The following is a 16,695-nucleotide window of genomic DNA, read 5'->3' as shown; positions in this document are numbered from 1 at the left end:
GAAATATATATTTTAAACGAAGTCTCATCTTGCCGAAGGTCGTTTGCAGAAACTCTGAACACATTTTAGATGATCGATTCGTGCGCGTAATATAATACATATTGTACCAGCGAATTCAATCCTTTGGCATTTGCGATGGCTTCGCAATATTCGGAACGACGAAAGTTTTTCCACTTCCAATGGGAACACGGTGAATATTTTTTGTCGCCGTTCGATATAATATTAATATGACTGCCAAGGACGACGGCGGCGGTGAACGGGATATTTACGACTTATTTTTTTTTGTTATTAAATACAGAGTATCGTAATAATAATATGGTCCGGTGACAGCAGTCGCTCGTATAAGTTTCGAAAGTGCGAGGGCGATTAAATATTAAAAAAAAAAAAACAGTTTCTTTCCGATAATGATTTCATTATCGCGTGAGAAGGTGTGTGTGTGTGCTATAATTATATTATAATATGTATATACGTATACTGCAGACAAACCCGTATTATGAAAGGCGTACTCGCTGTGACATCGACAAATGTGTCTAATGCAGTGTACGTCATATTATTATTATTATATTGCACGAAGGTTTTAAGATCAACCCTATATGACTCCTAACAATAATTTGGTTAAGTAATTTGATGTGTCAGAAAACTAATGCGCTATCTTCAGCGGCCGAACGAGATGAGGTCACGTGCCAAGTTTCATAAGAAATTCGTCGTTGTTCTCATAAGATACGCAGAAAATTCGAGAAAAACTTTTTTGGTAACATATATATACTTAAGCTCTAAAGCAGATAATAATATAATATCAACACTGCCCTCCCATACCGCTGTTTTATAATAATAATTTATCACAATACATATAATTATTGTGTTCGACAATAAAATCAATAAGCAAAAAACTGTTTATCGTTATCATCTCCACAACAAACACAATGAAATTAATATGTCTAAATTTACACTATTACATATCACGTTTTTCGAAACTTATGAATATTAACTGATAGCTAGGAGCTACTGACGGTTTTACCTTACCCATTTTAACTTCCCTGAAATTTTTATAGCTTATATAATCGGGCTCGCCGAATACGATACAAAAATCAGTTGATTCGTAAGGAGGATCGGAGGGGGGTGGGGTATCAAAAATCAACTGACTTTAGCGCCTCAGCCACCAACACCAAATGGTTTGAAATAATTAAATGATGTTATAAAAAAATCCGCTGATGAAAATTCAGATCCTAACATAATATAATGAACAATTATACATTTTATAACTTTATAATTTTATATAAAATATTAATTAATGTTTTAATTTTTTTACATGTTAGAATCTGAATTTTCATCAGCCAATTTTTTTATAACATCATTTAATTATTTCAAACCATTTGGTGTTGGTGGCTGAGGCGGTAAAGTCAGTTGATTTTTGAGACCCCCATCCGAGCAGGTCTACGAATCAGCTGATTTTTCTATCGTGTTCGGCAGGCCCGAATTTATTACCTATACAAATTTCAAAGAAACGAAAATGGGTTCGGTAAAATCGTCAGTAGCTCCCTGCTTACGATAAGTATGTGTGTTTTCCTTTTAATTTATTAGAAAAAAAAAACTCAATCATACAATTATAATAAAAATATTGTTATTTTCTATCATTTTTTTGTCGGAATGTCGATAAAAAAATTAATTATCTTCAAATATCCGTTCTGAAATTATTTTCAATATAAAAAACAACATAATATTTGAATTATAATCACAGATATATATAATAACTAGATACCCGACTTCTTCTTATCGATGACGCTGGCAGCCATTTGCAACTTTGACAATGTTTACTAAGTGTTAGAAAAGTAATATGATAATAAACAACAACATTTCATATCAAACAAGCCCGTCGCCAATCAAAACGATTAGAATTTGTAAACATTGCAAAAGTGACAAATGGCGTTGGGCATCATAATTCAATAATGTTGTTGTATATAATGGAGTCGGGTATCTATATACATCTGTGATTATAATATTATGGACTAGGTATTTTAAGTGATTGCGGTCACCACTGTCTGACGTCTGCGTCTCAATCACTATAGGTAAATAAGAAAATTGTTGACTGTAGTCGATGTTAGTTTCTTCCAAAATATAGAATTTCATTTATGATCGAAAGACAATTTTGTCGCGTGACTTTAGGTGTGTTTGGTCGAGTTTATAAAATTATTGAAACGTAAATCATGTCAAAAAGGACGTATTCCTTCAATTCGTCTACCTACCTACGTGCAATTGATCATTTCTTTGAAAGTTCGAACCCATTTCATTTTTTGAACGCATTTGTCATGTAATAATATGTCATCTACAGTTTATTTTGACTTATTAGTTATTTTTTTTATTTATGTCATAACATGTTTCGGTTCTATCATTGATTAAGTATACACATGAAAAAATAATGATTTTATATATGTATTGCCAATATGAATAGGTAGTTATGAATGTAATTTAAAACTAAAAATACAGATATTTGTGAAACAGTCTATAGTCGTTTAATCGAAATTTTTTTTTTTAATAAAACCATACTCGTACCTCGAAAATTATTATTTACGTATTACAAAGTTCAATAAAATATTAAATCATAATACAGTTTACGTAGTGCATATTTTATAAAAAATAAAACTATATAGGTATACATGGTAAAAATGAATGTTAATTATATTTATGATTTTATAATCCTACAGATTTAAAATATTAAAATTATTTGATAAAGTCCAATGATGCTATTTAAATATTTAATAACATACATTTAGTAATGAAGTACTGTAAACTCTTTTTTTATTAGTATTTATTGTATGTACAACAATTAAAATATGATATAATATGCAATTAATATTTCGTGGTATACATGTACCTATATATATGTAAAATACTTTTAAAACTTACGAAAGTGCCTTTAATACGTATTTAATTAAATCAACCTGTGGTTTGTCAACTTTTTGCGTTCACAAAAAATAGAAAGAACTGCTATGTAATTTTTTTTTGCGGCCTTTTAGACTGACCGTGACATTGACCTGGCATTTAAAAATAAATATATAGGATTTTATTTTAGAAAAAATATTATTTTGTTTTATTTTAATTAATCAAAGTCATTATAATCGTACCACAGTAGACTATTCATAATAATAAAAATATAATTTTGAACCCAAAAATGAAAATATTCAATAATTTAGAAACACCAAATTATCACATAATATTTAGTTAATTATTATTATTGTTATTTTTTTTATATCATATTAGTGATTTTAAGTACGGCTCTTGAATTGTGTGGTAAATACCTACCTACTTGAGATAATATAATTTTATCTGATTTTATTTCTTGTTTATACTGGGTTTTTTGAATAAAATATGAGTATAATTATGATTATTAATATTATTTGGATAAAGTGATTCATAAATCTTATGATCTACCTTGATTATATATTTTGGGAATAGTTTATCACAAGGTATAAAGTGATTTGATCGCCAAATCACTTCCAAACATGTTTAATTAATATACTTATTTAGATAGGTATTGCAATCTACTGAAAAGCCTTTTAAAATAATTATTTTCTTTTTGTAAGCGGTTTAAGTAATTTTTTTAATAAACTAATAAGATAGACCATAGTAAATCGTATTGATGGATGCTAAGTAATTTTACTGTGATTGGAAATTGTAAACTTTACATAATGCTCCTTGTTATATTATGTTCTAATTTGCAGACCGTCTTAATTATAAGATCTTAGCTTATGAACATTTTGTAATGATTTTTTTTTTATTCATTGGATGTATGAAATTAAATATAAGCAATTTTATACATTATGTTACATAATTATTTTTAAATACCTAATTAAATTGCTACCATGTTGAATAATTTTACAAAAAATACATTCGCCACATTATTTAATATTATAAATACATTTTGTACTTGAGCAGAAAATATATTATTAGTATTAAGTGGGTACTTTCATTACCTGATAATATAATACTGTGTCAAATGACAATATTATAATTTCGTCGTTTTTATCGTCATATAATATTATAGTCACTATTTTTACTTAACAACTATATAGTTACTTGACTTAAATCATCAAAGTTCCCTCTGTGGAGGTTTTTTTTTTTAATCGTAATTATAAATTATAACGTTCTAGACTTTTGGGATTACGTTAAACGACCCTATCTTTATTTTTAACCATAATGGATCTGTTCATAATACTGTGTATACATTGGATTATTTCGGCTATCCAAACGTAAATTAATACCAGTATTTTATCTTCAACGTTTAAAAACTAAGCACCAGCAAAACTTGTCAAGACAGTTAAAAGTTCATTTATATGATATTGTACATGGACACATAAACAAACATTTTTCGATAGAGCTGAAAAACCATAATCGTCATAGCATTCGAAAAGTAAATACATTTTGCAGTCCAATACAAACTAAAACGTTTACGCATTTCTAACAACCTCCTCTTAATCGACCCCATATAATTATTCGATTATTGCGTATAATTTCGTGTTGAGTGTTGTTTATTATAATATGTATCACGTAGTATACTGTGAATAAGTGCGTTCTATTTTTTTTGAAAAGTTATATGTGTTATCTGTAATCATCGCGAAACACTAAGATAAATACATTCGTAAACCGGATTCTGACTACGTTAGAAAATTGTTATTTTCGACGGATGGAAAGTGCAGTTCCTATAGTGTTCGGTTGCTGTTTGAAACGAATCTTAGGTCTTGGCGTGATCGAAAAACTTCACCATCCGGCTATATTATTATTATTATGGAACTTATGTCTTATATATTATTATATATTTACAGTACCATATGTGCATTCGATATCAATCGATAACCGCGATATTGGAGAGGGAGTGTAAAACCGTGTCCGCTATTGAGGGATGTCGGCAAACAAAGATTTCACTTCATCGAGGTAGTACCTATACTTTGTATACATTATAATAATATAATATTTCATGTGTAAAAGTCAGAAACATTCGTCGTTACTGCGTTTATAATGTTTTGTCACGATACAATTATTATTATTATTTCTGTCCAATTAATAATATAACTGTAACAGAACTCTGTGCAATTTCTAACGATCAAGTCCATTCCAAAAATGTATTCGCCTATACCATCGACAGAGGGCGATTACGATCTGGGACAACTACAGCACATAACCGAGGCAATAACATTTAATACGGTCTTAAATCCGTTTAGGCCATTAAGTGCTACCGCCGCGCGCGTACTAATGTCGTCGTTACAGTGTGCTGTCCTCTCTCTCTCTCTTTCGTTAAACTGCAAAATATTTATGTTTTCCGTATTAATATTATTGTTATTATTACCGCACTATACTGTGCGCCGCACACGTCATAATGATACGATAATAATATCATAATATTGTAATAATATTATGCACGTCCGCGTCAAGGTATCGGCGACTGTTATAAATTTCGCTCGCCCGCGTTATCCGCCGACCGCGGCGGTGTCTGGATCGCTCTCGGTTTGACTAATTTATATTTTGGTTTCGGCAAGACGGGTCGTGTTGCGGTCAAAAACGGTTCGGTGCGCCGTATAGTGTCCGATGGTGGTAATTAATAACTGGACCGACTGATAAATCATCGGCCGACCCGCAATTTGCGCGCGAATGCTTCTGGAAAACCACCGTATATCGGCGGTATAAAAAACAATTAAAAAAAAAAGACCAAAAAAAAAAAAAAACAAGGCATAAAATATATTATAGTGTATGCCAGTGTGTGTGTATGGGTGTGTATGTGTGTATGTGTGTGTGTGTATGTGTGTGTGTGTGTGTATGGGTGTGTGTGTGTGTGTGTGTGTGTGTATGGGTGTGTGTGTGTGTGTGTGTGTGTGTGTGTGTGTGTGTATGTCTGTATCTGTGTGTGCATATTAATATACATGCCATATGCGTACACGTACGCGGTCATCATCGTTGCCAATTATTCCTCTCCGTCCGGATGTATATTTTCCGCTAGTCTGTCCGGCGGCGACAGTAGCAGTTTTATTTTTAATATATTATTATGTATAATATTTACTTTATCCTCCCTCGTTTTCTTTTTTTTTTTTTTTATTATTATTATTAGTCCCCCGCGTTTTCGGTATTTATTTATATCTTTGTACGTCCGAGGTAGGTAACTATTAAATTCTATACTATTATAATATAATTATCATGACGTGTGTACCTACCTAGCATATACGCGATACTCGTGCGCACACTTATCCACGTATCACGTATTTATATTATATTATTATATATAGGTACCCGCGAAAATTGGTCGGCATTTTACTCGAAAAGTCGGAACGCACATAATATCATTATATTGATTTTGTTATAAGCTCCTTGTACGTTTTAGGCACCGTAATATCCTTTAATCTTATTACTCGATAATTACATTATATACGTACTGTGATGCTTAAGTGTGGTTATTATATTATTTTAGAAATGTTCGTACCGTAGATTGTACCGGCATACTATGGTAATAGAATTTCATAGTATAACATGCTACATCATTTGTTAAAGTACAATTTCCTTTATAGTGTAGTAAGCTTTAAAGTTTTATCAACATTTTCAATTAGGTCACCCCTACACACTATTTTCAAATCTTCTAAAAAAAACAAATTTACCATATGATTTATACTAATTTAAGTATTGATATCAATTTAAATGTCACATTTTTTTAAAAATTATATTAATAACTCACAAATATGTATTTAATCATTTTATATCAAAAATTATTAATTATATTTAAAAAAAATATAATTTAAAAACCTTTGAAATATTTTTAATTGAATAAGTAAATAAGTATGTCAAGATATTATAAATAATTGAATAAGCATTTATTATCAAAGTACTCAGTAGGTTTGATAAATATATAAAATAATAAAATGTTATTTTTTCTTTAAAAATTATAAATAATAATATATTGTATAACACTATACCTTATTTTCGTGGAACGCGAAAAACTAAAAAATCTTTTGTAATCATTTTTTTACTAAAATAATTTTGGGTATATTTCATGATTTATTGTACTATGGTTTAAACAATTAAAATTACTATCTAATTTACATATGTATCATTGGTTTATTTAATTATTATGTAAATTATAGAAAGAAGTAGAGATTAAATTAAATATAATTTCAAAAACCTACCTATGCGTACAACTGCGTTGTTTAAACAAACAAGTGTTTCAGAGAAATCACCTAAGTATTCTTATTTACATATGGTAAAGATGGTTAAGAAGTTTACTCAGTTTAATTTTACAATCAATATTAATTTTATTCAGCTTGGTTAATAGTGTAGTATTCTATCTTAATTAATTATGTATGGAAAATTAAAACTATAAATTTATTTTTATTACAATGTTGAATTATAAATGGTTTAAAAATAATGAATTATTGAAATGGTACATTGGAACTATACTTTTGAGGAAAAAAATGAGGTTTTTGTTAGATTATTTAATTAAAATTCTTATTATATATTTTTTATAAATACCGAACAGCACTTTCGGTCAAATAGTGATAAGTTAAGCTAATGAAATAATAATTTTTTTATACACTAATTATTATTAATATTACAAAAAATTATGTAATGATTTACATCATTTTTTTTGTAATTATTTATATTGAAAATACTACTTATTTCTCAGATATATTCCAAAAATAAAACTAATAATATGGTCCATGGATAATAATACAAACAAAAATAATTGGTCTTCAATATTATATCTTTTTTATTAACTATTTTATTACTTATTCAAAAGATGTTGTTTTATCGATAGTTGTTTTTATTTTAGAAAACTTTATGGAGATTTCTGGGAGATGCACTTACATTGTGTATTTAAAACTTTTATGTATCCGCTGAGGTAAGATATCTTCCCAGTTAATAAAGAGCATACAAAAGTTTTGGCATTGTAAGCTATAGGTACCTATTGTTTTCATAATGTACCTAATTAATGAAATATTATAATCTTCAATTTCTAGTTCATTTTTGATTTAAATTGCACAAATTATTTTCCAAAGCTATTTTTATTCATAACATAGTCACACATGATGAATACATGGCACACATAATAATTAAAAAATATATAAATTCATTTACAGCGTAATTGAATATGTTGGTTTATATTTTTTCATGCATAAAAATACTTATCACTAATACGTACTTTTAAATTTAAATGTCTTCAGACAAGAGAGTCAAGTGAGAAATAATTTTTATTCTAGATTACCTACTCTAGAGAAACTTGTTTAATTTCTGAAATTAATTTCTGTAGGTACGCAAAATATAACTTTCGACTTGTGGATAATATATATTGTTTATTCATTTCATGTTTTTTTTAGTACAAATACACATTAAAATAGCCCATTAGTCGATTTTGCATGTAGAAATGATGAACCGAACATTGAGGTTTATGTATTTAGAAATATTTAAATGTATAATATAAAATATATTTTGCCATTCTGGTTTTTTTGGAGTAGATCAATGACCTAAATATATAATTTACGTGAAATTAAACATTTTACTTTTAAATTATTACTTTAATAATTGTTGTTGAATTAAAATAACACCACTCATCTATTATCATTTAAAATATTTTAGGATAATCAGGTAAGTATGCTATACCTTAGTCTTGTCCGTACACTTTGTTACTATTCATTAAGAAAACATTGAAGCACAATAAGTATCAGCAGTTAATATTTAGACCCACTATTATTTGGCTTTATAATTTAAAACCCTATAATCATACGAATCAAAATATTTATAAATGTAAAATCACGCGAAAAATGAGAAACGCTAAAGTAAAACCAAGTCGATGATATCTGTTGCTAAAATATACGTATATAATATTATACGTCATATTATTATGACGTAGACGGTGTAGTTATTAAATTCATAAGGTCTACATAATATCGTTTTAAAATATAATTAACATTGAACATAACGGTATCTGCCCCTGCAGTAGGTCGTAGGTACACTCGGCTCGTTATTTTCGAAATTATACCTAAACGATTTTATAAGCGAAATATAAATAATTGACGCGATGATTTACTCTCGTACCTATATATAATTCCCACATTATCATACACACACACACACACACACACACACACACACCGGACGACGACAAACTTAAAGTTTTCCAAGTGAATTCGAAACTATGGTCAAGTCTTTTCGGCCACATCAAAGGTCCCACAGGGATCCAACTTTACCGTGAGAATCACTCGTATATATACATTATAACGTACCTATATATTATGCACGTCGTTGCAGGAGGATGCGGCGGCGGCGGCGTTATAGTGAATAGATGGAACGCCGCGATATACCGTGGTTCGGCGTATTATATATACCTACGCAAAGTTTTCGAACCAAAACCTCTGACGGTGCAAGCGCACCGCCGGTGGTATATGTGCGTATTAATTTATATAGTTTTCACCAGCGTTGCAGTGCGGATCTTCTATTTAATTATACGCTGTGCGCGCCACTGCAGCAGTGGCGACGACGAACGCACCGGAGCAATTAGTTACGGCGGGATAACTTGCGCGCTGTCTCTCCTCGAAATCTCAACTCCTCCCCAATCATCTTAGGCGAGTCCGTACATCGTCTTAATTTGTCAATACAGTAGTATATAATACATATTATTGCGACCGTATCCGACACATATAATATACGTGGGCAGGCGTGTATACTCCTCATTACTCGTAAATTGTTCGGCTCTCGACATTAATATCATTACAATTTGTGATTTATGCGAATAGTTATTAATTTATTATTGCGCTATACCGTCATAATAATATATGATACGGCATATTAGATATTTCCGTAATTTACTTACTGCAGCGGCATTTCTCGTCCATAGAAATCGAATTCTATTCGTGCGTATGCAGGGTATGATTATTATTATGGTATGTTCATTAAATACCGGGTAATTCGTTTAACACCAGACACTATCATCATTTCAAAAACCATAAAAATGTTCTTTACATAATTTTAAGTCGTTAAAAATCAACGTTTTTACATCGTTATTGTTACCTATTTTTAATTTTTTACTTTTTTCAAATATCAACGTGCATTTTTAATTCCATATTCCGAGACAGAATATTTGTCTGATTATTTTTATGTATAAAAACTGAATTTTGAATGAGTAGTTTAAATAAGTTATAAGTATTTAAAGTTTTAATGAACGGAGTGGAATGGTAGCGGTAGGTACTCTGTAAAATGTTGGTCCACTACTCGGCTCATCTAAACTATATAAATATTTATGATTAATGAACTACGTTACATAATTATGTAAGTAAATGAAACATTTTCGAAAACGTTAATGTCATCTCGTATGTGTGATATCGTAGATAGGTCATAGGTAGATACGTATGTTCTGCATAATTATTCTTCCTGGCGGGTTCATGTAACTGGGCCCGTCGTGGTTTCACTGCTATCTGATAAAAAATTATCCTAAAAGCGCGTTTATGATAATTTATTTGTCGGCCACCCAAGGGGGACACCGTTAGTACCACCTCTGAGTATACAAATGAGCGCACTAACGACTGGTCCGAGTCTTCTGTCGTTGTTATATTTTCTTCATTCGTATGTGCTCTTGTCCCATGATAGCCATTTTAATTGTCGGTCATGCAGTGTTGCATAACGCCTGACTAATTCACCAAACCATTATTATACTCATATATACACATGTAGGAGATTTAAATGTATATTTTATGATACTGTGGTGGTTTTCACAATAAATTCGACTTCGTGTCGTACCTATATAGGTACTTTACAAAGTGGATCGACAGGTTTCTGAGTGTATAATAATATGATATTATATACCTATTATCTATACATGTATAACATTTGATAAACACATATATCACACATGCATATATAATTTGATCCGTCTAATCGAGTTTAACCCGACTGTAGTGTGAGGGAGTGTCACCGCCCCGTCGTGGTATATGTCAGTGATTACTCTTTCATTAGAATTAGAGTATATGGTGGCGCCGACGATGGTAGTTGTAGTGAAAGGCAGTAAATGTGGAAAAATAAAATCATATTTTATCGCCAACTAACTTGAGCAATAATAGTCACGATGACCTCCGTTGTGTTAACGAAAATAAAAACAAATATGCGATTTCAGCGTCAGGAACAATGGGACCGTTAATAATCATCAAATAAGATATGTCCCTATAGGCATAAAGGGTCAACAACGATCAGTTATTTCAAAATGTAGTTTTACCAGCACTCATATAGTTGTGTATACCTGGCCATAACTATGGGATGGGTTAGTTTAATGTGAGTGGCTAACTGGCTATATATGTATGGCTATTATTAACTTTTTATGAACATTTTAACAATATTTATTTTTATATATTTGCAGCTATTGTTTTACCTATAGTTTTATCTATTATTATTATCTTTTTAAATTTTATTTTTCCATACGGTCATACTACATTTATGCAAAATAAATTTACTGAGTGACACCATAAAATCTGTATTAACTTGAATTGGTTTAATAAATATTGCTAAGTGTGTTAATCGGTATAGAAATGTAGATAATTGTTCCAACCCTCTGAATTCGTTTCGTCTTGTTTTAGACAATATTGTTGGTTCGTAGAATCTTATTTAGTTATAAACACTGTTGTGGTTGTCTCGTATCAACGATAATAATAATTAGGCCGAACGAATGGGGAAACCATGGGGTTTTGTCTCTATCCGGATGCTGAATTTCAATGAAGAGGTGAAAACCATCCAAGAAAACAAAAACTAAACAAATAAAAAAGAAAAAAAATCATTTGCTTGAGCTGAACACGCGCGTGACTTTATACCGGTAAATCCGTGTCGTCGTCATTGTTATATTTTTCTTTACCATAGGTATTTCGTATATATTATAATAGACAGGAGTAGATTGTTGGACAATGTGTTGGTATAACACAATAAGTGAATAATATGTTAAGAAACACCTATCCAACGTAATTTACATATGATAGGCAGCATATAATTTTCTAAAATTTCCTAATTTATGTATTCTCCTATATAAATAACTATTTACGTACAAAATATGAGACGTTCAAATAAAAGGAAAAGCAACAATTTTGTTATATTATTATAAATTAAACTTTGTTTCTGAGAATGCGCTCGAGTCATCTGATGTATATTATAATGGTATTATATTGTCAAATCAAATATTTAAAAAAACAATTTATAAAAATGTAATATTAATATCTGATGCAGATTGATAAATGGTTTTTAACAGTTGATACGTCTATAAAGACTAAGTGTACGGAATATTTATCAAAAATTATGATTAAAAGTATAAAAATATAAAAATATATTAAACTCCTTGTGGCCACGATTAAAAATAGTTATATTTATATTATAATAAAAGGGGGGAAAATAAAACACTTTTCGATAAAAGTGTCACAACTTAAACGCGCCCTTTTTTGCAATTTTCCTTAACATGTTTATTAATTTTATAAATTGAAGTAATTTTCTTTTCAAAAGAAACCTTTTTAATACTCCGCAACTATTGTGTTCGAAATATAATGCGTTTATCTGAAAAGCTCGCTGTCGGGTTTTAAGGAAATTGTTATTTTACGCCATGTACACCTTTAAAATCTATAATATCACGCATGTTATTTTATAATATTATAATCATATCGGGCTCGAAGGAATTCGTGTCAAATAATAATAATAATAATAATAATAATAATAATAATTAATAGTAATAAATGGCGTGGTGGGACTCATCATCTATATAGCGGCGATGATATTATAAAATAAATCATAACATCTGTAGGAATATAATATCAAAGTGTATAATGTTGTGACCATCGCAAGTGTTGTTATCGTGCACGTAATGATGTACAATACTAAGATTGTGACTAAACCAACAGAACATTGTAAGGTACCAGCTGTGTATGGTAATATATTATTAAAAGTATGTACCGAATGTGAAAATGGGACTTACCGGACGCCAGGCAGAGCAGTGCGACGAACAGCTGCAGCCCTAGGTGACGGTGATGATGACGACGATGAAGGCGGCCCGCGGTAGACACTACGTCGGAGCAACGCATCGTGCTGCTTTGCGCGCGCGTTTCAACAGGTGAACGTGTGCGACACGAGTGAGCACAAGAACGCCAAGTCGCGCGGTTGTGTCGGGATAGTCGGCTAGCCGCGGTGGTTGTGCAAAAGACGGCCCCCCATTGGACGACCGGCGGACCCGGTTATCGCGTCGTCTTCGAGAGTTTCCCCACCAACGACGGTGGCGGCGGCGGCGGCGAAGAAACAGCGCCGGCGGCATCGATGTCTGCAGCACCAGCACCAGCACCAGCAGCAGCAGCAGAAGCAGTCGAGGTGCGTCGGAGGTATATTATATTTTTAATGCCGTGGATTGTCGAAATAATAGCTGATACCCACCACCACCCATGTGGCGTCACGTCGTCACGAACATTAATATTAATGTATCCACGATTAAAATATATTGGGCGAAATGTATTCACGCCCACTCACCCACACGTAAAATTAAGACCCGCCAATGTATAATTTTCTCTTTTTATTATATAAAACAAATATTGATATTATATTATATATGTTACAATATCGATTAACATTAGTGTAACATGTTATTATTATTTATCGTAGCAAATAATACACATTCGTATATCGATGGAGTTAATTGTTACATACAGGTAAGATATTAATATACAAAATTAATATTATGTAGCATTGCTCTCGGCTGCAGAGCTGGTAATACATTTTATTACTTAGCTTATAACGTCCAATAATAAACACCCTACACGTGCGATATGATCATATTATCTTCAAAGTTCCCCTATTACATATAGCAATTATATCACTTAAGACACCCGGTGCCGTTGTAATTTTGTACATAAAAATACGCTCTACGGGAATAATGATCTTGTACTGTAGAATTGATCAAAATTGATAATTTTTATTTTAACTAATAGAGGGTAATATTCTACAGGCCGCATAACTCCGTTTTTCAATATTTTAATCTCAAACTTTATATTATATGTCTTCAAATATAATACAATTTTAAGCGTTTTTTTATAAATTATATTATACTACTAGGTATGTGAAATAAAATGAAAAATCGAATATCAATGTGGCCTATAGGAAGTCTGTAGGAAATCTTCTCCTTTCAGATAAAAAAAATAGTTATCAAAATTAAATGTTTTCTGGTAGGTAGTTAAATTTAAAATAATATACATTTCATTATTCGTGAAACGCATATAGGACATTCAGAATTTAATATTATTTTTTTAATGTCCTTTAAACTTTTTTCTAATAAATAAAACTAAAATATTGTAAACTTGACCAATTCAAAATATACAAAAAATACTTTCAAAACCATGTGATATTGTGTTACTGTGTTAGTAACATAATGTTGTTTAATATACTCGTAGGGTTTTAAATTAAATATCAAGAAAAAACTTAAGGAGCATATTACGAAAATGTTAAAAATATAATAGTGTTGAAATTATAATATTTATGATTTGATCGCAAGTTATACAGTTTTTATAATATTGATGTTACTAAATTGCCGTCTAGATTATACTGCTGCAGCATGTGTTTTGTTACTTATGTCCTGACACCTAGAAAGTAAATCAGTAAAATATAATACCTATTGTACAATAATAATTTATCACACTGAATTATTAAGATCCACATAATTTAGTTTATTGAATAATGAAGTTAAAAAAATAATATTTTTACACTGAAACAAAATAACCAGCCCTACTAAATTGGTTTTGGAGCAATTACTTCGAAAAAATATTTTCAAGACGCCACTGCTACCGTCTATATCCTATATCATAATATAGTATCAACGGTGACGGCTATATTATTATTATTATTATTATTATTATTGTGATACCACTTTTCGTCGTTGTTTAATATTATAATGTTGTATCGAAAGTAACGTGCATACAACAATACAACACTGGTTTTGACGTCACTCCCCGTCAAATTCGCTCACGTTATGATGTTAGGTTACAATATTATTATTATAGTTTGCAGTGGCACAGATATGATTTTTTCAGCAGGAGGCTTGTTATTTATTTAAAACTCAAAAATGGTTAAAAATGTATAAAATTGTTTTTCATGTAATGTATGTGCTTTAAGTAACTTAGATTATGCGAAAATTTTTGAATTTTCTTCATTTTTGGGCTGTGTTCTATACACAAGCTTGGGTTATTTTTATTTTCAAAAAGTTCATTTCTTCGAAATATTTTACAAAATAGCTTAGAATTTTTTTCTAAAATCTTGAAAATCTAAGACCATTTCTCTAATCTCCAGCTATAAGAGAAAACAGAAAAACATACTAACAAATTAAATATGTCAATCATAGCGATATTTTAAAATTACATTCTAACGCAATAATAATAATTATTATTAGGTATGAAATACAACTATTTGTTTGGTTACGTATGCAGTGCCGTGCCCAGGGATTTTCAATTTTGGCGTGGGGGGGGGGGGGGGGTGAGTTACAACTAATTATACATTTAAATTATTTGTAGCGGTAAACCCAACGTCATAAATAAGGGAATTTATCGGAAAATATGTGGGGGGAGGGGATATAACTATTTTAGCCCCTAACTTTGTCCCTGGAAACGCCACATATACGTAGGACGTAGGTGTGTATATGGCCACTCATCAGATAGAAAAATTGCATAAATAATTAGTTTAAACACGATGTATCGTCCATACTCTTTTTATTATAGTATTAGATTTTTGATCTGACTTAATACTCCCACGTGTTTTTGCTTCCTTCGATCGTTTTTCCAACATCGACTTATCACTATGATATTATGTAACACCACGTTTCGAATGGGTCTATTATAGAATAATAATTATTGTCAAGAGGAGATATTATGAGACCACAACGTTTCGACGTACCTACCTGCTTGCACCGATCGATATACTTAAAGACGTTACATCTTTTAAAACCGTACTGCGGATAATAATAATATTCAATGTACGTAATAGCAATTACTCGCTTTATCTGACACGAAATTATTTCATCCGTTGCCGCATTATAATTGTCAATTACCATTTTTCAAACTGACAACCTTTCGAAAACACAATGTATATACCTACCTACCTACATATTATTATTAGGTATTTGTTCACATAATCGCGCGTTGCATCCGAATACTTGGTCTTCGAACACGTGACCTGCGCGAGTTATTCATTTGTTACCGATCGATTTAAATGTTCCGTAATGTTATACTCGGCCGTATCACAAACGTGAATAATTTGAAATAGATGGATAATATAATACGTGTACGACTGTACATGACGTATCACGTTGAAATCGCACGGTTCTTCCAGACGATCACGAACAAAGATAATTCATAGATGTATTTACTAATCTTAATGCGTAAAGATGTCTGTGAGATAATCTCCTCGGTTCGCCTTCGCTTGCGGATACAATAAGCCAAAGCGTATCGTTCATTGATTACGAAAAGTCAACCGGTGAATATATTTTTTCCTACAGACGATCAATCGTGGAAGAACTATTGCATTAGATAATATTATACATTTTCTCCTGAGAAATTTTCGTGTTGAAATCGGCGTTATTATATAGAACGCATACCTACCTACATAGAAATATTATTCAAACCATTATTGACGAATAACTGATTACTTTAATATAGTATACCATATAGA

General features: G+C 30.9%; 1 protein-coding gene across 1 annotated transcript in view; it reads right to left on the bottom strand.

Moving 5' to 3' along the window:
* LOC132952128 (protein Skeletor, isoforms B/C) overlaps positions 1-13,191 on the bottom strand; it is a 37,803-nt gene extending 24,612 nt beyond the window's left edge. Inside the window, exon 1 of the mRNA XM_061024294.1 lies at positions 12,971-13,191. Within this exon, the coding sequence (XP_060880277.1) occupies positions 12,971-13,076 (106 nt within the window). The 5' untranslated portion in view covers positions 13,077-13,191. The remainder of the gene's footprint in view (positions 1-12,970) is intronic.
* Between the last annotated feature and the right edge of the window lie 3,504 nt (positions 13,192-16,695).

The sequence above is a fragment of the Metopolophium dirhodum genome, chromosome 9, assembly GCF_019925205.1.
Source record: "Metopolophium dirhodum isolate CAU chromosome 9, ASM1992520v1, whole genome shotgun sequence".
In the NCBI taxonomy this organism is placed as follows: Eukaryota; Metazoa; Arthropoda; class Insecta; order Hemiptera; family Aphididae; genus Metopolophium; species Metopolophium dirhodum.
This window is presented reverse-complemented; position numbering and strand designations above follow the sequence as displayed.